This window comes from Phyllobates terribilis, unplaced genomic scaffold (assembly GCF_046119375.1).
Source record: "Phyllobates terribilis strain yellow unplaced genomic scaffold, ASM4611937v1 Scaffold_7__3_contigs__length_470593459, whole genome shotgun sequence".
Classification (NCBI taxonomy): domain Eukaryota; kingdom Metazoa; phylum Chordata; class Amphibia; order Anura; family Dendrobatidae; genus Phyllobates; species Phyllobates terribilis.
In genome coordinates, this window is record NW_027362767.1 from 384522683 (window position 1) to 384546684 (window position 24002).

A 24002-nucleotide genomic window follows, 5' to 3' on the forward strand; every position below is an offset into this window, starting at 1 on the left:
AAAGAAAAACATCGCTGGATTCAGGAGAACAGCGGCATTTATACCAGGCGAAAAAAACGTCCATATACATATGGAAAACCTGTCTACCTATAGGTTACAATAAACATGTCACAATGCTAACTCACTTCTGCTGCATCTCTATCTTCGAAAATAAAGGGCTATTTCCATCTTATATGCACATTTCCTTTTGTTACGTGAATCCATCAGCATATTTCACAGTGGCGCTCCTGGTTGCACATTGTACAGAGACCATTGAGCAGAACTGTGCTGCAGTTTCCTTCACAGCATGTGCACCGATGCAGAAGATATTGGTGAAGCAGCTGCGGTACTTCTGTAACGTTACGCTATCTTCACTCCAAGGATTGTTAGAGTTTGGAAAAAGGTTTGATAAATGCACAAAGGATTTGATGCAGAAAACACACTTCACATTGGTAAATCCGGCAGATTTTCTAAGCAGATTTGTGCAGCAGAATGCAGTACTTAGCCATTTTGCCAAATCTCAACTACACACTGAAAATTTTCTCCAATTCACTTCATGTTCAATGCACATTGCGTATGTGGTCAGTATTCGGTCAGTATTTTTTCTCAGGAGTGGGAGCCGAAACCAGGAGTGGAACAATCAGAGAAAAGGTATAATAGAAACAAGACACCAATTCTGCATTTATCACCCACTACTGAGAAAAAATACTGACCGAATACTGATAGTGGGGCCGTGGCCTTAGAAGGGTCCTGAGCTGCAGACCCTTTTCTGTAGCATCCATGTGCCCTAATAGAACATGTACATGGGGTTTTCTTGCTACCCAAACCACAAGCGCCATGAATCAGAGCCTGGCTACACGATTGCAGCCAGGTGGATTTTACACTGAAACGCTCTTAACGTTTCAGAGAAAATTTAGTTGGGAGATTTGGCCGGCTATTCCCAGCACCGCTGCAGGTGATTGACAGGTCTCTTGCATAAACAATTACCTCTAGCAGCGCTGAGAAGATCGGCCCACAGTTTGGGCACCATGAATCAGATGACAGGTTCCCTTTAACTATTTAAGGCTCTGTAATCATGTATGATTATATGGGGGCACATCACCTCTGGAGGGGTGGGGGGTTAAATAAAACAATTAGTACTGTGAATAGTTTGGCTGACTATTGATTTTATTACACTAAGAGGATAATTTGTTACTTTGTGATGCAATCATCTGCTGATGCAATCATGTGCCGATACAATCATGTGCTGAGTGTAAACCAGGACACCCGGATACTACACATCTGACATGTGACGGGGGCTCCAGCCACAGACTTTGGAAACAGCTGAGTCATTTGCACCTTTCCTTAGTGACACAGATCTGCGCTGACTGTGCACCGTGTGACATATGAGTGGCCATAAAGTAACAAAGACACCAGTCCGGCAGATGTTACAAGAAAGACAAAGAGCTGCAGACCTGCTGCATTACCAATGGGTATATATTACATTCTGTTACACTGTATGTTCCCCATCGTTGTGCTGGGTGTAGAGTTGCCCTGAGCCCAGCTGAGGACATTTACCCCCTTCTCGAGGTGGCATCATCGTGACACCCCTCTGTGTGAAGCGCAGCTTCCACGTTAACGACGTATCCAAGGTCATTACTCCGGTCCATGAAGGTGTTCACCTCCTACCCCATTGTGTTCATTTGGGAAGAAGATTACTATGGAAGAAACTCTTCATATAAAAGGCATAATCCTAAATTTTGGGAAAAAATATCCCAGAAATAATATCTTTTTTTGTGGTGGAAAAAAAAGTAATAGTCTATGATGATAGGTCCTGGTCGAAGTGTCTATCCTCCATACCGCACACTAGCCCAACATCCTCATCATGGGCACAGTCATGTTCCCCAATTTTTGATCTCCGGCACTCCAAAAGGGTTTTCTCCCACCCGTGACATTTTACTTCATCGAGTAGAATTCGCAGCCCCTTGCCCTCCCCGAATTCAGCTTTTCTGGCCACCTTCAATACATAGGGATAGCCCAACTGTCTGCACACAATAGAGCCGGCTTTGCTATCGAATCTGTCGTTGCAGACTGTCCCCCATTCTCCATTGATGTGGATCTCCACCCTTCCTCTATCAGGTTGCTTATCGTCATTGACCAGGCGGACAGTTCCATGTTTGATTTTCTTTATGACCTTTACTTTTTGCTTCTTTAGGACCTTCTTCTTCATTCGCTTTACCCCCGAGCCTTTCTTGCCTCCAGTCTTGCTTCCCGCTTCGGTCCTTCTTGGAAGAGGTGATGAGGTGGTCTTGGAGTTGATTGTGTATCTTGAGTGTGACGTTCCCCGGTTGGTCGTGAAGGTTGAGTGCGATCGTCCTTTGGTGGTGGAGAAAACGTCTTTTAATTCGCTTTGCCAACCTTTGGTGGGAATCCACTGACTCCCGGGCCGAGAAGTCACAGTAACCTTTACTCCTTTCTTAGCCTTAGTGACCCATTTCTCCATCTTTGGGTCTGACGTTACTGCTTTTCTTGGCGTTGTTGGCCTAGGGACAGGGGCAGCTGTGACATAAGCCGGGGTTGTCATTTTTCTGTATGTTGTGCTGGCAGGAGACATGGTGGTAAAGTGAGGCTCCAATGTTGTGCTGAATCTGGTTGCGTTTTGCAATCTGGTCGAAATTGAAGTTGGAGCGGATTCAGTTGTCATCGTTTTGGATTTTAGAATGAGTTCTGTGGAGAACGAAGAGTTGGCATATGACGTCATATTAGATGTCACCCTAAGGTCCCATCACACATTTTTCATCATTTTATGGATATTTTTTGCCGACATTGAATAGCCATATAGTACTTCACACCAATACTCACTTTGCTTTGGGTAGAAATCCACCAGTTTCCCCTTTACGGGAACAGATCGAGGACTAAGTGCACATTTGCCTGGAGGGGCTCGTCTATGAACACAAGAGAGAAGACTGTTCAGAATAAGAAATCTGAAAAATGTAGGTTACTGATGAGAAAACCAAATAACTAGTTCTCAGGACTGACAAGCTTAAGCCATATATTGGCTTAATTTTATGTAATCATTGCCATATGGTGGCCATACAAATTAGATGAATGCCGGCCCAACTTAAAAATGTTGGTGCCCCATGTGACACAGTATAATAAGGAACGGAAATACATGAGAAGAAAAACACCTCTATGTCCTTCATATAAAATTGGAGAACTATGAAGGTACAGTGTAGGACCTTAGTTGTCTACATCCATGTAAAAGCAGTGTGCATGAGGCCTTAGTCTACCAGCTCTATACACCACCATACGTATGCACATAAATAGTCAATAACAGAAGATGGACTGAATATGCAGACACTCTACGAAGAGGTAGTATAGGTAACATTGCCGAGATCTCTTTTTTCCACCCCTCCGTCCACCATCGGCCAGTAGTGATAGAAGTAGAATATTACTTTGATGGGTCCACTATTTTGTACATGGCTCCTGCTGCCACCGATGCACTGGGCGTTCCCGTAGACAAAAAGTATAATTCACCTTCAAAGAGAAAAGAAAAAAAATTGAACATTGGGACTTGTTCTAACATTTGTTGTCATGTGCTCTGACTATATCATAAAAATTAAGATGAAAACAAAGAACGAGCCAAAGAGTAGCTATCAAAAGGGTCTCCCTTCTTAGTCGACACGTCTTCTCCTCAGTGCATTGGTTGGCCTATTGATTTCAGTGGTTACCATGTAATGCTTTATTTCACCTGTGGGGGTGCTACAGGAGAACTGACCCCTTCCAAAAAATGTATCCCTCTTATTTCCTAATGCTCCTTATTTTACTGTCATGCTGTACTTCTTGTGCAATGCAACACCTCTGTACAACCTCTCTCCAACACTCTGCATAAATAAGTGTCTATATACGTCATATCACTCTTTATATAGAAGCCTTTATACCTAAAGGGAACATGTCACCAGAAAATGACTTAACATTTCAATGAGATTTTTATATTAAATGTATTTCAAAAAGCCCATCTGTGTGTATATACACATACAGTTGAAACCAGAAGTTTACATACACTACATAAAAAGACACATCTGCATGTTTTTCTCAATATCTGACATGAAATCAGAATAAACCTTTCCCGTTTTAGGTCAATTAGGATTACCATAATTTTTAATATTTACCAAATGCCAGAATAATGAGAGAGAGAGAATGTTTTAAGGCATTTTTATTACTTACTGCAAAGTCAAATGTTTACATACACTAAGATTACTATGCCTTCATACAATTCTGGGCCGCCCATATGATGATGTCATGTGTTTGGAAGCTTCTGATAGTTTTTTTGGCAACATCTCATTTAATTAGAGACACACCTGTGGATGTATTTTAATGCACACCTGAAACACACTGCTTCTTTGTGTAGCATCAGCCAAGAAATTCGCCAAGATATCAGGTAGAGAATTGTGGACTTGCACAAGTCTGGCTCATCCTTGGGTATGATTTCAAGATACCTGAAGGTGCCTCGTTCATCTGTACAAACAATTATACACAAGTACAAACAAGATGGGAATGTCCAGCCATCATACCGCTCAGGAAGGAGACGGGTTCTGTGTCCCAGAGATGAACATGCTTTGGTCCGACATGTGCATAGCAACCCAAGGACAAAAGCAAAAGACCTTGTGAAGATGATGGCGGAAGTTGGTAAGATTGTGTCAATATCCACAGTGAAACAAGTACTGTATCAACATGGGCTGAAAGGCCACTCTGCCAGGAAGAAGCCATTACTCCGAAAGAAACATAAAAAAGCCAGATTAATGTTTGCAAATGCACACAGGAACACAGACCTTAATTTTTGGAGACATGTCCTGTGTCTGATGAAAATAAAATTGAACTTTTTGGGCATAATGACCATCGTTACGTTTGGAGGAAAAAGGGAGAAGCTTGGAAGCCTAAGAACACCATCCCAACTGTGAAACATGGGGGTGGCAGCATCATGTTGTGGGGTTGTTTTGTTGCAGGAGGGACTGGGGCACATCACAAAATAGATGGCATCATGAGAAAAGAAGATTATGTGGCAATAGTGAAGCAACATCTCAAGACATCAGCCAGGAAGTTAAAGCTTGGACGGACATGGGTCTTCCAAATGGACAATGACCCGAAGCATACTGTCAAAATGGTAACAAAGTGGCTTAAGGATAACAAAGTCAATGTTTTGGAGTGGCCATCACAAAGCCCTGATCTCAATCCTATTGAAAATTTATGGGCAAAGCTGAATAGGCAGGTGCGAGCAAGGCGACCTACAAACCTGGATCAGTTACACCAGTTTTGTCAGGAGGAATGGGCCCAAATTCCGATCAACTATTGTGAGAAGCTTGTGGAAGGATATCCCAAACGTGTGACCCAAGTCATTCAGTTTAAGGGCAATAGTACCAAATACTAATGAAATATATGTAAACTTTTGACTTTGCAGTAAGTAATAAAAATGCCTTAAACATTCTCTGTCTCTCATTATTCTGGCATTTGGCAAATATTAAAAATTATGGTAATCCTAATTAACCTAAAATGGGAAAGGTTTATTCTGATTTCATGTTGGATATTGAGAAAAATATGCATATGTGTCTTTTTATATAGTGTATGTAAACTTCTGGTTTCAAATATATATATATATATATATATTATATATATATATATACACATACAGTGCCTACAAGTAGTATTCAACCCCCTGCAGATTTAGCTGGTTTGATAAGATGCAAATAAGTTAGAGCCTTCAAACTGCAAACGAGAGTAGGTTTTATGAACAGAAGCATAAATCTTACAAACCAAAAAGTTATGTTGCTCAGTTGAATTTTATTAAATTTTAAACATAAAAGTGTGGGTCAATTATTATACAACCCCTATGTTTAATATTTTGTGGAATAACCCTTGTTTGCAATTACAGCTAATAATCGTCTTTTATAACACCTGATCAGGCCGGCACAGGTCTGTGGAGTTATCTTGGCCCACTCCTCCATGCAGATCTTCTCCAAGTTATCTAGGTTCTTTGGGTGTCTCATGTGGACTTTATTCTTGAGCTCCTTCCACAAGTTTTCAATTGGGTTAAGGTCAGGAGACTGACTAGGCCACTCCAACACCTTGACTTTTTCCCTCTTGAACCAGGCCTTGGTTTTCTTGGCTGTGTGCTTTTGGTCGTTGTCTTGTTGGAAGATGAAATTACGACCCATCTTAAGATCCTTGATGGAGGAGCGGAGGTTCTTGGCCAAAATCTCCAGGTAGGCCGTGCTATCCATCTTCCCATGGATGCGGACCAGATGGCCAGGCCCCTTGGCTGAGAAACAGCCCCACAGCATGATGCTGTCACCACCATGCTTGACTGTAGGGATGGTATTCTTGGGGTCGTATGCAGTGCCATCCAGTCTCCAAACGTCACGTGTGTGGTTGGCACCAAAGATCTCAATCTTGGTCTCATCAGACCATAGAACCTTGAACCAGTCTGTCTCAGAGTCCTCCAAGTGATCATGAGCAAACTGTAGACGAGCCTTGACATGACGCTTTGAAAGTAAAGGTACCATACAGGCTCGTCTGGAACGGAGACCATTGCGGTGGAGTACTTTACTTATGGTATTGACTGAAACCAATGTCCCCACTGCCATGAGATCTTCCCGGAGCTCCTTCCTTGTTGTCCTTGGGTTAGCCTTGACTCTTCGGACAAGCCTGGCCTCGGCACGGGAGGACACTTTCAAAGGCTGTCCAGGCCGTGGAAGGCTAACAGTAGTTCCATAAGCCTTCCACTTACGGATGATGCTCCCAACAGTGGAGACAGGTAGGCCCAACTCCTTGGAAAGGGTTTTGTACCCCTTGCCAGCCTTGTGACCCTCCACGATCTTGTCTCTGATGGCCTTGGAATGCTCCTTTGTCTTTCCCATGTTGACCATGTCTGAGTGCTGTTCACAAGTTTGGGGAGGGTCTTAAATAGTCATAAAAGGCTGGCAAAAGAGATCTATAATCCACACATGTGAAGCTCATTATTCTTGGTGCCTGAACTACTTCTTAATACTTTAGGGGGACCAAACAGAATTCTTGTGGTTTGAGGGGTTGAATAATAAATGACACTCTGAATTAACTTTTAACGTTTTAAAAAAACAAAAAAAAAAAAAAATTTGCTGCAGTGCATTTCCCACTTCCAGGCTGATCTACAGTACAAATGTCACAATGCCAAGTTAATTCCGCATGTGTCAACCAGCTAAATCTGCAGGGGGTTGAATACTACTTGTAGGCACTGTATATTATCATCATATTTTTAAAATATATTACCTGTCACTGTCCAGGAGGAGGAGGTGAGCTGTGACATCACCTATTGTGAATTGTGGATCCTGTGTTATCTACTGTATATAGAGGTGTTATCAGTCATTGTACAGGAGGATGAGGTGAGCTGTGACATCACCTATTGTGAATGGTGGATCCTGTGTTATCTACTGTATATAGAGGTGTTATCAGTCATTGTACAGGAGGAGGAGGTGAGCTGTGACACCACCTATTGTGAATGGTGGATCCTGTGTTATCTACTGTATATAGAGGTGTTACCAGTCATTGTACAGGAGGAGGTGAGCTGTGACATCACCTATTGTGAATAGTGGATCCTGTGTTATCTACTGTATATAAAGATAATACCTTTCATTGTAGTGCTGTCTGTCATGATAATGAGACTGCTGAAAAATCTTCTGTAAAGTTTAGGAAGTATAGTGGCCGGTCTTAATATTGCAAGATTTCAGTTTTTGTGTTTTTTATAATGATAGTGATATGATCTGGCTAATTATTTAAAAGAAAAAATTGACCATATCAGACAGGAAATTTTCTCCCAATCCCCTAATACCATGCATGGTCCTCCCTCTCCCATTGCATCTAGCTCATTCTCTGTCTTTGAACCAGTCACGGAAGAAGTAATCAGGCTCCTTGCATCTTCTCACCCTACTACCTGCACCAGTGACCCCTATTCCCTCACATCTCCTTCAGTCCCTTTCCCTGGCTGTCACCACACACCTAACTAAAATATTTAATCTCTCTCTGTCATCCGGAATTTTTCCCTCATCATTTAAACACTCCAGCATACATCCATTACTTAAAAAACCATCCCTTGACCAAAACTGTGCTGCTAACTACAGACCTGTGTCTAATCTTCCATTCATCTCTAAACTCCTGGAACGCTTGGTCCACTCCCGTCTAATCCGCTATTTCTCAGATAACTCTCTTCTTGACCCTTTACAATCCGGTTTCTGCTCTTTACACTCCACTGAAACTGCCCTCACTAAAGTCTCTAACGATCTACTAACAGCTAAATCCAATGGTCACTGCTCCCTGCTGATTCTCCTGGATCTCTCTGCAGCATTTGACACTGTGGATCACCAGCTCCTCCTCACTATGCTCCGCTCTATAGGCCTCAAGGAAACTGTTCTCTCCTGGTTCTCCTCCTACCTATCTGACCACTCCTAACTCGTGGGGTTCCTCAAGGATCGGTCCTAGGCCCCCTCCTCTTCTCCTTATACACCACCCTTATTGGACAAACAATCAGCAGGTTCGATTTTCAGTACCATCTCTATGCTGATGACACCCAATTATACACCTCTTCTCCTGACCTCACCCCTGAATTATTACAAAATACCAGTGATTGTCTTTCCGCCGTCTCTAACATTATGTCCTCCCTCTATCTGAAACTGAATCTGTCAAAAATTGAACTTCTTGTGTTTCCTCCCTCCACTAACCTACCTATGCTTGATATTGCCATCTCCGTGTGTGGCTACACCATTACTCCCCAGCAACAAGCCCGCTGTCTTGGGGTCATACTTGATTCAGATCTTTCCTTCTCTCCCCAGATCCAATCACTCGCCCGCTCATGTCATCTCCACCTCAAAAACATTTCTAGAATCCGACCTTTTCTTACCTTTGACTCTGTAACGACTCTTACTGTCACTCTTATTCACTCTCGTCTGGACTACTGCAACTCTCTTCTGATCGGTCTCCCTCTTACCAAACTTTCCCCTCTCCAATCTGCTCTGAATGCAGCAGCCAGGATCATATTCCTGTCCAACTGCTACACCGATGCCTCCACCGTGTGCCAGTCATTGCACTGGTTACCCATCCGCTATAGAGTTCAATATAAACTCAACACCCTCACCCACAAAGCGCTCCATGCTTCAGCACCCCCCCTACATCTCCTCCCTCGTCTCAGTCTACCACCCTACCCGTGCCCTCCGTTCTGCTAATGACCTAAGATTAACATCCTCAATAATCCGGACCTCCCACTACCATCTCCAAAACGTTTCATGTGCTGCGGCAATTCTTTGGAATGCACTACCCAGGACTCTTCGTTTAGTCCCCAATACCCACAGTTTTAAGCGTGCCCTAAAAACGCATTTCTTTAGGCTGACCTATCACCTCACCTATCTAACTATCACTTTTTTTTCTCATACAAAATTTCCTTCCAAACCAGGTCCCTCGTATCTTCTGTTCACACATTCCCATGTACTTAATAGACTTCTGTGTCTGTACTTGTTCACATACTGGTTTGTGACTGGTTCATTTAGCATTAAGTGATTACCCTTTTTATTACATTGATGGTTGACTGTACAATACAAGCAATTGTTACCATCCACCTTTCGTGTCTCCCCTATTTCCTCATAGAGTGTAAGCTTGCGAGCAGGGTCCTCTCTCCTCCTGGTATCTGTTGATTAATGTGATTATTGCTATTCTGCAATGTCTTTTATTGTCTGTACAATTCCCCTCTAAAATGTAAAGTGCTGCAGAATATGTTGGCGCTATAGAAATAAAAATTATTATTATTATTATTATTATATGGAAGCCAACACAATACATTTTCTGATTATATATTCCCCTTACACCCTACAGATTATGTTCTCCTTTTTTGTGACATAATGTAAAGCCTCTATGTGTCATTACACCATCTGTAGCTCGGCTGCCGTGTGCCATCTATATGATTTGCGTATTTTGATGTGATGTAGGAATCCCTGAACCTCCTCCGACATCAAGTACGACAGCTACCCCTGCCCCCCACACAGCCCCTGCGTCTCTCACTTATACCACTCCTTATATATATACCATATGTATAAACCTATATAATGTGTTACCTGCCTCGTCCTCTCCAAATGATATAATATAAGGGTAGTAGGCATTAATGAGCTTGGGGAAGTTGCAGGTCTGTCCGGCTCCCATGCAGATTTCTGTGTAGTGCCACTGCTTGCCATCCTTGTCTTCTTTAAGAGACATTAGACGTCTGGAACAAAGTAATAAAATATATTGTATTGATAATGGAGGGTATGGAGAGGGCAACTCCACCCTAAAGATTCTGACATAGATTACTGGGGCATCCACACATGAATATGGCCCTGGGGTGACTCCTCTCACATATGTCTTTGACAGGGTCCTAACAGCAATCGTGATGCAGATTTTACCAGGGGCGGACATATCATCGGTGCCATCTCTGCAACCGCACAAGGGCCCAAGAGGTAATGGGGCCACTACCAGCTCCAAAACATGTGGAATTGTGCATTATGATGAGCCACTGGACTGCGAAGGGCCCATACTTTGTCCTTGCACAAGGGCCCTCTTCTGTCTGTGTGCGTCAGTGGATTTTGCTGCAATGAATTATTATTTTTTTGGCCCACTGCCTCTAAAATGGAAAACAAATCACATATTCCAAATGGATTTATTTAATAATCTCCTATTGTTTTGTGTCTACAGCTTTAATTCTAAACTACAGTGGGGTACGGAAAGTATTCAGACCCCTTTAAATTTTTCACTCTTTGTTTCTACTAACTCATAGTTTTTCTCACCCACTCATGAAATCTCCAAAAATATAACGTCCTAAAAGATTGGGCATCTGACATCCGCGATAGACGTAGCCTCCAGTAACGGACTTCCCAAGAGAGTGGGGATAGGCGAATATTGGGAGGATATCATCTGAAATAGGGAAGAAAAAAACAAAGAATAAGAAAAATCGAAAATTTAAAAAAAGAACATGTGCTAATGTATATATAAGGGAAGATCAGACTCCATGCTTTCTCGTTAATGAATTGCAAGACCGGATTTCTCATACGTCAGGCAGATGTGATGACTCTCGGTGATGTGGCTCCTTGTTCCAGGACGTACTGTACAATATTGGTGGATTGGTTGTGTAATCTCCCCCAGATTTAGGAAGCGATTTTTCGAGACTCTGTATGACAGATGACTTTTGCTGGATCCATTGAGTTACTCTAGGCACTGAATCGCGTGTCTGGAAGATATCAGCTCACTGTACTGGGCATACCTTCAATCATTCCATACACTTCAAAGCCAAAACCAATTGTCATATCCTGATATTCTTAGACTCCATTGCTCGATATAAAGGAAAACTCCATCCAAAAAAAGGAAATCATGTACGAGGACCGAGTCAGAACTCTCATCTACATATGCTTTGCATATGAGCCTCATTTTTGCAGAATATATATTAGGAAACAATTGTGAGTGAAGCCAACTAGAGACAGGACTTAAAGGGGTTTCTGGTTTTCTCCTTCCACAGTTTGTTTAAAAAAAAAAAAAAAAAAGCGCTTTATTCACCCTCCCCAGGTCCACAGCTGAGGTTTCGCCACTGCTCCCGGTGTCTACTATTGTCTGCAACACTGACATCAAATCAACAGCGCTGCAGCCAATCAGTGAGCTCAGCCCAAGTTGACGGCATGAGCCGCTGAGCTGACTGATTGGCAGTAGCGCTGTCCATGTGACGTTAGTGCAGCAGGCAATAACAGAAAACAGGAGCAGCGGCAGAGACTTAACGATGGACCCAGGGAGGGCGAATAAGGAACAGTTTATTATATATGTAATGAGGAACATTACATAAATATATACATTAATAGATCAGTCTACTATAGACCCACTCCAAAGATTGGGGGGGACACAAGGCTCTTACAGTGGCCAGGAGCATAATTATAGAGGGTAAAAAAAAACTGCATTTCTGTCCACTCCATTGTATGCTGGTTTTGACTGTCTCCCCAAAGTACAAAAACAGGGCTACAATAGCCGGACAGAAGATGCAAACTATCCGTCATGGTGAGATCCAACATAAGTAATTTGTCTCTTCCATTACATCTGTTGATAGAGAGTCGGGATACTGCCATAAATATTAGATATTTGTCCAAGTTTGGCTGACTTTCCTCGGGTACCTTAATGGGTACCTTAAGCGCTCCAGGCTTGGTTTGTATCTGTGGTAGATTACCATCCATTTTAAAGTCACTTACCTAGTGAAGCATTGTTACATAGCTTCTTGTCGTAACAAGAGAACCCTTCCTTTGCTCTCCAGCCATAATTTCCCCCCTTCTGGATGAGATCCACCTCTTCAAATTTGTTCTGGCCCACATCACCACAAATAATACGTCCACGACCCTTCCTGGTGATTGGATCTCCCCTGTCCACTGAACATCTCCACATGTTCCTGGCACCATAGGCGAAGACCTCAGGTCTTGCTGTACGTTCTCGCAGAAAGGGATTGTCAACTGGTATACGATATGGGGGTCCCCTGTCATTCCCTGTTACGTTGACGCGCAGAACTTTGCCCAGGAGAGAGGACCTGTTCGTAGACACAAAAAGAAGAACAAACAATCTACAATGTGGGGATACCTCTTCATAGCCTTAGAAAATATCTTCCAAAAACATCTTGAAATAGGGTTCCCGAGCCCTAGTCAACATCGGTGAAGGAGACCCCAATCATTGTATTTCACGTTGATACTGTGTTCCCTTTTTGTAGTCATTAAGCCCTCCCCAAAACATCATGGCCTCAATGTGCAAATGAAGCCTTACTGTTCCCAATAGTAATACCCTTGTGTTTATGTACGTCGCCTGCTTAGGTTTTATCTACGTACTGAATATTAACAAGAGAAAACAGTTTTGCTCACTTATTTTGGGCATTTCCAAATTCTCCAAATGGGTCTCCAGCTCGTCCGCCATCCCCAGTAAATATATACAAATATCCGTCAACTCCAAACAGGATCTGGCCGCCATTGTGGTTAGATGCGGGCTCTGTGACTTCTAAGATAATTCTGGAGAGAAGAAATGTTAGGTTATTGAGGGCAATGAAAAAGTTTTGTATAATATTGAGTTCAGGAGCCACAGCCTATGCCTAAAATTGGTCATATACATGAGATAACTGTCGGACGAATGTTGGTTCGAGCCCCCAATTAACATGATCTCTTGACTTTCCCGTTCATGTATTTTGAACGGGAAAAGAGGCGTAAAGCCCCCACCATACGCATTAGCTTAACGTTGACTGAACCCGCCGACTTCAACCGGTTTGGCCAACCCTCTGGTATGGGGGCCCCTGATAGATGATGTCAAGGTAGATAAGAATCCAGCCATGTCCCATTTCACACTGCAATCCTTTTGTTCTTCTTGAAACAAGCCAAAGCCTAAGATGTCTGGTGGCGGCTCTCTCATAGAGAGTACTGAAGCACTCAACAGAGTGAGCGCTCCTGTGTATAGTAGAGACCGCTGTCAGACGACTCTGTCATCAACTTATCTCCCTTGAAGACAAAAGGATCGAGTGTTAATCGGAAGGTCCAATGTACATGAAATGCTTGGCCGGTCCTGCTGAAAGCCCTTCTGAAATCGGTGAGTTCGGCTACTTATCTATCCTGTATGGGGGGTCCTATATAAGCACAGAGGTAGAGTGGATAAATTGTAATGTTTTTATATAAAGGGGTCGTTTGGTTTAGAAAACTAATTTTCTAATAGTCTGTTAGGGAATTCTGGGTTGATCGCCGTTGGGATCCTGTTTTATTCATCGAAACTGGAGTTTCGCCTACAATTTAGAGATGATTGCTGGGGATCCTACAAGTAAAGCCCCCGTCTCACATAGCGAGATCGCTAGCGAGATCGCTGCTGTGTCACGGTTTTGGTGACGCAACAGCGACCTCACCAGCGATGTCGCTATGTGTGACACTTTGCAACGATCAGGCCCCTGCTGTGAGGTCGCTGATCGCTGCAAAGTGTCCTGGACCATTTTTTTGTCGTTGCCCTCCCGCTGGTCAGCACACATCACTGTGTGTGACCAGCGGGAGCAGCGATCAGGCTGGTAACTATGGTAAACATCGGGTTACTAGGGGCACACGCGCTCTTAGTAACCCGTTTATCATGGTTACGAGCCTGCTAAAGTAAGCGGTAACCTCCCGCTCACCGTAGCAGAGTGGTAACCATGATAAACAACGGGTTACTAGGAGCGCGTGTGCCCCTAGTAACCCGATCTTTACCATAGTTACCAGCCTGCTCCTGCTTCAGCAGCAGGCTGGTAACCGGGGGCAGGACATCGTGGAAAGATTCTTTCCACGATGTCGCTGCTCCCCTGATCGCTGGTGAGCCTGCCTGTTTGACAGCTCACCAGCGACCACATAGCGACGCAGCAACGATCCCTGACAGGTCGTATCGTTGTCGGGATCATTGCAGCGTCGCTAAGTGTGACGGGGCCTTTAGACTCTTCTAATAGAAACCATTGTAATGGAAAGGGTTTGCCCAATGCAAACAATTAAGGAGCCAACACTTACCCTATGGCTGCTACCCACCAGTCTCTGCACAGGAACTACAATACAAAAGCCCCACTTTGTTGGGCAATCATGGGCAATCCTGGTTCCCACCACAGTGCCTTTTATTTCATAGAAATGTAAAGGATACCATAGACCCCAATTAGTATTCTGTTAACCCCAACCTATGAATTGAATGTATGGTAAAGATGATGATCATAGTATTTCCTTTTATCGTGCCCCTTTCTCAGGCAGATAACAAATGTATGCAATAGGATATAAGATGGAGGCTGCCGGAAATATGGGGATCAGATAATTTTTATGGTGTCTCTCATTAAATATTCAAAGTTAGGAGAAATAAAATAGTAATGGTCTCTGCCACCATTAGAAAAGGTGTAGTTTTATTTTATAAGATTTAAAAAAAAATCTGGCAAATTATTGCAACAGCCAACCCACAAAAAAGGGACAACCTGAGGGATAAACATCCATGTGTGATGTTGTGGCGCCCCTCGTTGTGTGCGCAGCTTCCGTTTCAGTGGTCTATTCTGAGTACGTGCTCGCTGAGCTGTCCCCTCATCCTCCCTTCCTGCCCAGTATATCCAGACTCCTCACCACAAAGTATATATTACATCCAGCCAGAGAATTAAGATGGAAACAGCTCCGTCACATCCCTCCTCTCGGATTACCTTTAGAAATAAATCAGGCCGTACTCTGCAATTCTCAAATACCAGATGAAATAAACACAGGGTACGATGGCTGATCCAGTGGTTTAAGGGCTGGGGACATCTCACAGCTGTGGTCATTCTCATGCCTGACAAAGCCAAATTCCTTGTGTATATGGTAATATTTAAAAGAAAGGGAGCAAGATTGGACAGCACTAATCTCTAGTAATCTTCCCGGCCATCCATGCAACCTTTGCATTTATAAATCTAGATTTACCAATTTTTTTTTATTTTTTTTGTTTATCTCTGCTGGGTGCCTTGTGCTGCCGGATAAGCATCCATTAGTGTTTGCATAATGTTAGGAAAAACACCATTGTAAGTGTATGATTGTGCAATTGATCTCCATTCACTTCAGCTGCACCACCAGACATGGCCTGTGAACATGAGAAGCGCTGTTTTTGGGAAAAAAAAACAACATCCCATCTCACACACCCTCCATAAGCAGAGTTGAGCAAAGAGATTTGCAGGTCCCTGGTGCAGCGGCCATGTTGGCGGCTACCAGAACAGGGCTCCTATTTTCTGACATCCCCAGCACCTCTACTGATTAGCGGGTCTGGTGTGATGTCATCCGTGCACTACGCCGCCATGATGACGTCACCTACTAATCAGAAGAGGTGCCAGAGATGTCGTCAGGAGGAGGTTTGCAGCTCTGGTCCGGTGGCCACCGACTACCAATGTGGCCACTGGACGAGGGACCTGCCAATCACTTTGCTCAATTCCAGTTTTACTAGACGATATTCATGTATTGTCCTCGATTACCACCATTTACAGGGACTACTCTGTGCACACACTTCTCCCACCCTTTCCCGCCACTAATACCGTTCAGACTTGTGATCCGCCATGTTCACGTCTTCAGTAGATACATGGAACTCAGAGATTCGTATCTTCTCATCCTTCTTTGCATAAATGGAGTAATAAACATAAAACTTTCCATTGTGTCGAAAATTAGGGTGCATGGCAATGCCCAGAAAACCCCTTTCATCGCCTGCCCAGGGGGAGGTGAGTACGGCTTTGGAGACATTAAGGAAGGGCTTGTCCACCCTTGACCCATTTGGGAGATAGACCCATACGTAGCCCATCTGCTCTGCTATGAAGAAGCGATGGGTTCCATCATTGGCGTGTACCATGGCGACTGGATTGCGTAGTCCATTGGCTATTTCTTGTAAGCACAACTGGAGACATCCCTCTTCGTCCTCCTTCATGTTGCCGAGCCCAGTGTTTAGTTCCGCATCGGTCAAGACATTGGGGTAACAGTAATTTACATCATCTATTGTCAGAAGACGACAGAATTTACCAACATCGCTTTCTATATCTGACAGGTCCAGACCCTCAACGATCAGGCTGAGCGTAGACCGGCACCGGTACCAGAATTCTGTACAGTAGTTACCGCATAGACCGGGGAGGTCGCGGAGAGGAGTGTTGGCATCTTCTGCATCATATAAATGGGCGGCATAGGGGGAACATTCCTAAAAAACAAAAAGAAAAGACCATCTTATAAAGAGTTTGTAAAAGTACCAATTCTAAAAGTCAACAGTAATATCCAAAAAATCTATAACAAAGGGGATGTGTTGGTTCGGGCATTAGTACTTATCCATTTCTCTATCGAAAAAAAAAATCATGGTGCTTAGTCGAAGTTTTCTGTTCCTATCCAATATAGGAGTAAAGCACAAAGTGACCTTTTGGATAGTTCCCATCTCCATTGCTCATTAAAGGGAGTGTCACCTCCCCTCCCACAAACTTCAGCTGCTTAAAGGGAATTTGTCACCAAGTTTTTGCTGTCCCATCTGACAGCAGCATGATGCAGATGCAGAGACGATGATTCCAGCGATGTGTCACTTAATGGGCTGCTTGCTGAAGTTTTGATAAAATCACAGTTTTATCTGCTGCAGATTTAGCAGTTCTCTGAATGCTGAGCTCTGTATAACCCCCTCCACGCCAATGATTGGCAGCTTTCTATGTACACTGTGCATAGGCAGAAAGCTGCCAATTGGTGGTGGGTGCATGGTTATAAATATGGAGGACTATCAAGCAGCAGGTTTACTAGTCCTCTAACTATCTTCTCCTGCTGATAAAATAATGATTTTTATCAAAACTACAGCAAGCAGCACAGTAAGTGACACATCACTGGAATCAGTGTCTCTGCTCTCAGAATAGGTGGCAAAAACCTGGTGACAGATTTCCTGTAAACATTTGAATTCCCCTTAAACATGTATATAGGTGACTGAGACCCTATAATATCAAATCACTAATATACATTTTAGCGTTTTAGTTGCAGAAAAAAAAAAACACTTTTAATTCATATGCAAATGGGGGTCTTCGGTGCACCCTAGGTGTGGCCAATGGCTCGGTGCAATGATATGCCCTTCAATTTGCATATTTAGCACTGTCCCTCCCTCAGTTTGATTGACAGCACTGGCTTTCTCACAGCGAACCCTCCCTAACCTGAAATCCCTGTTCCTGGGCACTGACACTGCAGGAGCCATGCTGCGCGCACTCAGAGTGATCTCCAACTCCTCTCTGAAGCCGCTCTCACTTGTTACACCTCCAGACATCTGAGTGTACCTGCACCCTCTCTGAGTGTGTGCCAGAGCTGACACTGTAAGTACACTTCTGGGCTCCTCCAGTGTCAGTGCACCAAGCCATTGGCCACACCGAGGGTGCACCAAAGCCTGCATTTGCATATGGATTAAAAGTGAATTTTTATGCAACTACAACTCTAAAATGTACGTTACTGATATGATTTTTATAGGCGCTAAGTCCCCTATATAAATGTTTAAGTAGCTGAATTTGCAGTTTGGGATTGACATATTCCCTTTTAGTCTGGTTGTAGAAGAGAGCCCCCATCAAACCATGAGAAACATGAGTGGAGCCCAGATTTCCATTGGTGACATCTTCCATACGTGTACGGAGGATGTGCACACTGCATGTATGGCGCAAGCTCGGGCTATAGTGCGGCTGCCATTTGTACTATACAGGCAGCACCCAAATATAACTGCTGTGAATGGTGGAGCAACGATTGCAGCAGTCTGCCCTCTTAGATGCTGCTGCCAATCACAACAGTGGCATTTAAGAAGTTGGAAATAAGGGGTGTACCATTTTATTCCACTGACACCCCAGCAATGCAATTGCGAGTTGCCAATGGCATTGCCATGGCAGTTGGGGGATCTACTGAAGACCCCCCCCCCCCCGTGTCTGCTATGTTTTTACACTTAAAACCAGCATGTGGTAATTTCACAATACACTTCAATATTACAGTATAGCAGTACTGACTGCAGGTTCAAGTCTTCTTTCGGGACGAATAAAAAATAAATATAAAAAATTCTGAAAAATATTTGAAATTAATAAAAAAATATATATTAAAAGTTCATATATCTTTTACCATTCATGACTGTCCAAACAAATTAAATGTCATGAATCTATGGTGGTGGAGGAGGTGAAGGACTTTTACTACCAAGCTGATTTAGGAAAACTTTTAGACCAGTCATCATTGCATTATGGAAAAAGGCATGCAAATTAGCTCTTCACCAGGAGGCCAAAAGCGGGCTCGTTAGTGCCATCCATTGGTGAGATTGTGAATGTGAATAGTATCCTAAGTCATGTGGCAAGGCTCATTAAAGGGTCAGATATTGACTTATAAGATAGTATGTCCAATAGGTGGCACTAGAGAACAGTTTTCCTGCCTCTTGGAGAAGAGCTAATTTGCATATGTGAATATTTAATATGACAGGTGTAGGTTAATCCTATATTTGTCAGTTTATTTTTTTGCAAGTGCGGGGATTACGCAGTCCCAATGCACAGTGTTTCCTGGAGGTGCAGGCAAACATGGAGCAGATGAAAGCGACTGTGGGACCTGCCTTCAAAAGGAAACACAGGGAAACAAACACTTGTTACTGGTGACATTGCCTGCAGGGGTCCCTCTCCCTGTGCCATCAGCCCCTTTCTCTAGTCCTTGGCCTCTGAGTATATGTGTATTTGGCCTCCAGACACAGCTTTCCTCTCATCCTCTCACAAGGGGTTTCCGTGAAGACCACAATGGAGCCTTGTACTGCTTCCTCTCATACATGCAGAGTATTCCCTGTCCGGACGCCAGCTGTAATATTAACCTTACGATCTGCTCTGCCTGCCTGTGAGCTTCAGGAAAACGGAGTGGAAAATTGGGGAATCTCATTAATTATCCCCAGTGTCTGAACGAGACCATCAACAAATGACCGCATGACATGGGGCAATGATATGCATGGTCTTCCAAAGGTCCCACAGTCTTCAAACCAATGTCAAGAGGGAAAAAGCAAAAATAAAAGCAACTGCGAGACGTGAAGAAAAGTGTAGAGACTGGGACAGGACAGAGAGGGAAGAGGGACAGGACCAAAGGGGGGCATGATGGAGCCACTTGCTCTCAGATGTGGGAAAGGAAACAGAGGGAAGGGGTTACTCTTCGAAGAAGGAGAGGAGGAGGGAGAAGAAGCTGGAAAAGGAGGGTGGTGAACGTCTAAGGAAAAAGCGATGAAGAATGGAAGTTTACGAGTCCTCAAGGGCATGGATGGGTTGTAACAGGACACTCAACATGTACTATAAATGGGTCATCTCTGAGAAGCTCTGAAAGGTCTACTATTTCTCCATAAATCTAAGCTTTGCCCAATTTTTGACCAACAGCTCCATTTCTTAAAAACCCCAGCTTTATTTCAACAGGCTGGGCGAAATCTGCATGGAACATCTATGTCTATATGGTAACAAAACCATTGGTTTTGATTGTTTTGAGAGGAGATAGATGTTATTGGAGAATTCGAGAGACTCCACAAGAGTAGGACAATTGATAAAGGAGGGGGTCTTCAGATGAATGAAGATTACATGGGACAATAGTCATAAAACAAGCAGTACATGAGTCACACAGGAGACGAAGTTCGGCTAGAGAGAATATCAAAAGGGGTGAGATAGAAGAAGATGAAGAGTAAAGAGACACAATGGAAAAAAGGGGAGTGAGAAAGAAGGAGGAACATGGAGAAAGGGGGTGTCCAAGAGAGCGGACTGAGGAGGCCCAAAGCAATAGGTGATACGAGAGAAACATAAGATGACCTTGAAAGAGAGAAGCATATGACATAAAACCAACCATGGAAGACCTTGGTCTAAAAATATAAATGAGTGGCACAAAACATACATGAAAATAAAGAGTTGGGCATGGAAGGCCTAAAAAATAACCCTTGTGGCAGTGGGGAATCATGAGATGTTGGCAAAGGGAAAAAAGTGAAAATTAGATGAAGTGAAGGTGAAGGTAGGTAAGAGGAACATGGGCGCAAGTGGGTGAGAGAGTGATAGGTAGACTTGAGAAAGGTGTGAGGAGGACATCAGTGCATCTTTATATTTTGAGTGGGAAGAAGGATTAGAAAAATACAACATTGATATTTGCAGAAGTGATCATTGCCACTGGAGACAAGGGTTAAAAGGTTCAGTACCTGGCAGAGGATATTCCGAATGTAGTCTCCGCAGACGCTGATCCCGCTGTGGTCCAGGAATTCAGTGATGTAGCCGAACCTATCAGCGATGGCTTTGTCCTGATCGAAGTCACAGCATCCAAAGGAGGAATAGACAGTGCAAAAAGCCAGGGGTTTTGAGGGTTGAAATGGAGGTTTATAATCTAAGCACTGTGGGTGACCTCTCACCACCCAAGTGGTGGTGACCAGCACTAGCCAAACGTTAAGAGCCGGATGGATGGTCATGGATGCCAGCTGAGGGATCTAGTAATAGCACAGTTTTTTTGTCTCCAGATGTCTATAGTCTCCTTGGACTTATCTTGAACTCAGCTGCACTTTTCTTTGTTCCTCCCTCAAATTACTCATTCTATTCCCCCTGACTTCTCTAGAACTGTGGGAACGGCTCCTTCCATCCTGTCTACTCTGGTGGTTAGAGAACCCAACGAGAGACTGTGCCACCTTGTCTCTACAAATCTGTCATCCCCATTCAAACTAGTCTTCTCGCTCACAGCAGATGTCTCCTCAATCCTTACATTTTTTCCTCACAAGGATGTGTCTCCTATATGTCTCTCATTGCAGTCTGTCTCTCCTACACCTATTTCCCTCCTGCACTGACTTTTTTGTAAGCTCCTTCTCTCGTCCTCCTCATCTGTACATGGGGCTGCAGAATATGATCCAGTCCCCTCCTTCTCCTCCTCTTTAATCCAGCCCCAATTGTCTCTCATCACCTTCCAAACTTACATCTCATCACAGACCGGGGTCTTCTGGGAAAAGCGCCGCCCTAGAAATCCCTACATTATAGTATCTTGCATAGCATGTCACCTCATTTACCAAAATGACATGGAAAAAGAAAGATATAGACTGAAAAATGCACATTTTACAAGAAATGTTCCTTGTCTGGGGCTCAACAGTAAAAAATTTTCGCAGAAATCAAATTTTGCAACTGCACGCTACTTGTTTTTTAATCTTCATTAAATTAAGGATTTTTATTTTATTTTAACCTTGAGAGCTTTAATTTGGGATGATAATTCTCAATCATGTCTAAAATCTGCACCCAGAGCAAAGAGTTGTGTTGTGAGTTGGATGTGCAGTTTGCTGGTGACTGTTATGTACCCGAGTTCACTCAGTTGTGTATATAATCCCCCAAAAATTGTGTCATATTTCTATACAATAAACAGGAATTTTCCATTTCTTCTATAGTACATACCACCTGAAAGAGGTAACACATGGCAAAACACAGGATGCCTATGGATCTGTAGTACAGACTCATAGGAACTCCAGAGCTCAAACCTAAAAACTAATGTCAATGCGAACACAGCCTAAAATATTGCAGCCCCGTGGCTTAGTTTGCTGCATTGTTGCTTTATAATAGGGTTTTTATACTGCTGCGGAGTCAGGACGTATCATTGAGCTTTAAACCACTTGTGCCAAAATTGAAAATGGACTCTGCACTTAGCCCTTTTATTATTATCTCAATTTTTGTGCCATTTCTCCTATTTATTAGTTTTTTTTAGGACAGGAAGTAGCTGTGTGGTAACCACCATTGTCAGCCATATTAGCACACATGTGGCTGCTTTGCCTGTCACTCGGTCACATACTGTAGATTAGAATAAAGTATCAAACTTTTTGTTTTCTTGCCTTTCTATTCAAGTAGTTTATCCCAGATTCACAGCAATATTTATTTCTATTTAACCCAAGTCAGATGATGAACTAGTTACTTCCTTCTTTACCTGGTGGTCAATGCAAAGAATTAAATCAGTGTATTTTGCCATGGATTTGCAAAAGATCGGCAAATATTAAAGGAAATTTGTCAGCATGAATGGCGTTGCTCAATAAGTGCTTTTCCCTTAATAAAAACACTTTTTTTTTTATAGATCCAATTTTCAAAATGGAAATTAGAAATCTAACCTAGAAGTCATATGCAAATCAGGCTGGAAGTGCATTGGGGGCGTGTCAATGTACTTGAAAGAATCAGTCTAATTGCATTGACGCCCCCCAGTGTGTAACATATAGCTTCTCTTCTAGATTTCTTATGACTAAGGATGAGCGGACCCGGGGAAGTTTGGCTCCTGGTATCCGACCGAACTTTAGTCTAAAGTTCAGTTCAGGTACCAGAACTGGAACCTGAACCCAAACCCCATTGAAATCGATTGTGACCCGAACTTTGGGGCTGGAAAAATCAATCTCTCAACTCCCGAATTGTAAAACGGACTTCCAGGAGAAGTCCATGTTAGGAGTTCAGCACCGGACACCAGGCGTTCGTTCATCTCTACTCATGACTGGCACATCTGATCTCTACAAAGAAGGTATCATTGTTTTAGTAGGACCAACACTTTTACAGCCATACCACTACTTCTAGAACATAAAAATGTCCTCACAAGTTCACTTTAAGAAATTGAACAATTGACTTTGTGCATTGCCCTCACTCTAATTTTTGGGTCAAAATAGCTGATGACACTTTCTCCTTATCCATCCCCTCTCTACCCCGGACATGTCCCCTCCTGGCCTGAAACAAGAATATTTCCCTGTCATATAGTGGTAGCCATATGCTAAAAACTCTATATATGCAGTAAGTGAGGGGAATTTTACCCGTATAACAGACAATCCCCGAGCTTCCCCAAGGTGCCTAAGCCAACTCCATCCTGGGTGGTTCCAAAAAAGAGCCTTTTCATATTCATCAGGTCACCTCATAGAGTTCTCTCCTGCCTCTCTCTACCATCTTACCCCCACCATAGGTCAAAACTTTGAGTACATTCAACTTCATTATTTTTATATCTTGCGAACCGGAAGACCTAATCCTGCACAGCCTCTTTCTCCGTTCTTAAACCTATGCACTACCTCCCCTACCCCTCGGCATGCCATATCTGTCCCCTACAAAACCCCTGTTGGCTCTGGACTTCGACTCCCTCTCCCACTTCTGCACATCCTGGGAAACCAAGTTACAACAAAAATTCACAGAAGAACAATGGGGCAGTTGCTTTCCTATAAACCCTAATTGCAACTGAACCAATTCTGAAATAATTTCTACATGGTATTGTGTTCCCTCGGTTTTGCATAAGTGGTTTCCAGAGTTTTCCAAACCTATGTTGACGTTGTGGGGTGTCTGAAGGTACTCAAATCAAACGTTTGGTGGTCTTGCCCGATCCTAGGGGCTTCCTGAGAAGGAGTTATTAAGGTGATTTGGGAAGTAACGGGAGTAGTAATGCCTAAAACACCGGAAGCGGTCATGTTGTTCATGTTTCCTAATTAAAAAAAACAAACCACGAGACATTTGCTTCAAGCTGCCAAAATAATAATTTCTCATCATTGGA

The 24002-nt window shown here is 43.2% G+C and overlaps 1 protein-coding gene across 1 annotated transcript; it reads right to left on the reverse strand.

Annotated features, from left to right (window-relative positions):
* Nucleotides 1–404: 404 nt before the first annotated feature.
* LOC141154908 (HHIP-like protein 1) lies at nt 405–21514 on the reverse strand. The gene is made up of 9 exons (XM_073641454.1): nt 20674–21514; nt 16046–16692; nt 12888–13031; nt 12234–12562; nt 10794–10920; nt 10089–10234; nt 3414–3495; nt 2821–2903; nt 405–2685 (listed from the first exon to the last, which is right to left on the reverse strand). Exons 1-9 carry the CDS (start codon nt 20935–20937, stop codon nt 1778–1780), a joined length of 2730 nt encoding a protein of 909 aa, XP_073497555.1. The 5' UTR covers nt 20938–21514; the 3' UTR covers nt 405–1777.
* Between the last annotated feature and the right edge of the window lie 2488 nt (nt 21515–24002).

Bases quoted from the DNA above. Each gene is read 5' to 3' on its own strand.
- LOC141154908 (XM_073641454.1), bottom strand. From the start codon at position 20,937: ATGACCATCCATCCGGCTCTTAACGTTTGGCTAGTGCTGGTCACCACC. The intron at 3,496-10,088 runs GTAACACATTAT...TTCTCTTTGAAG, and splicing joins ATTTGGAGAGGACGAGGCAG to GTGAATTATACTTTTTGTCT. The intron at 2,686-2,820 runs GTGAGTATTGGT...CGTTCTCCACAG, and splicing joins GGATTTCTACCCAAAGCAAA to AACTCATTCTAAAATCCAAA.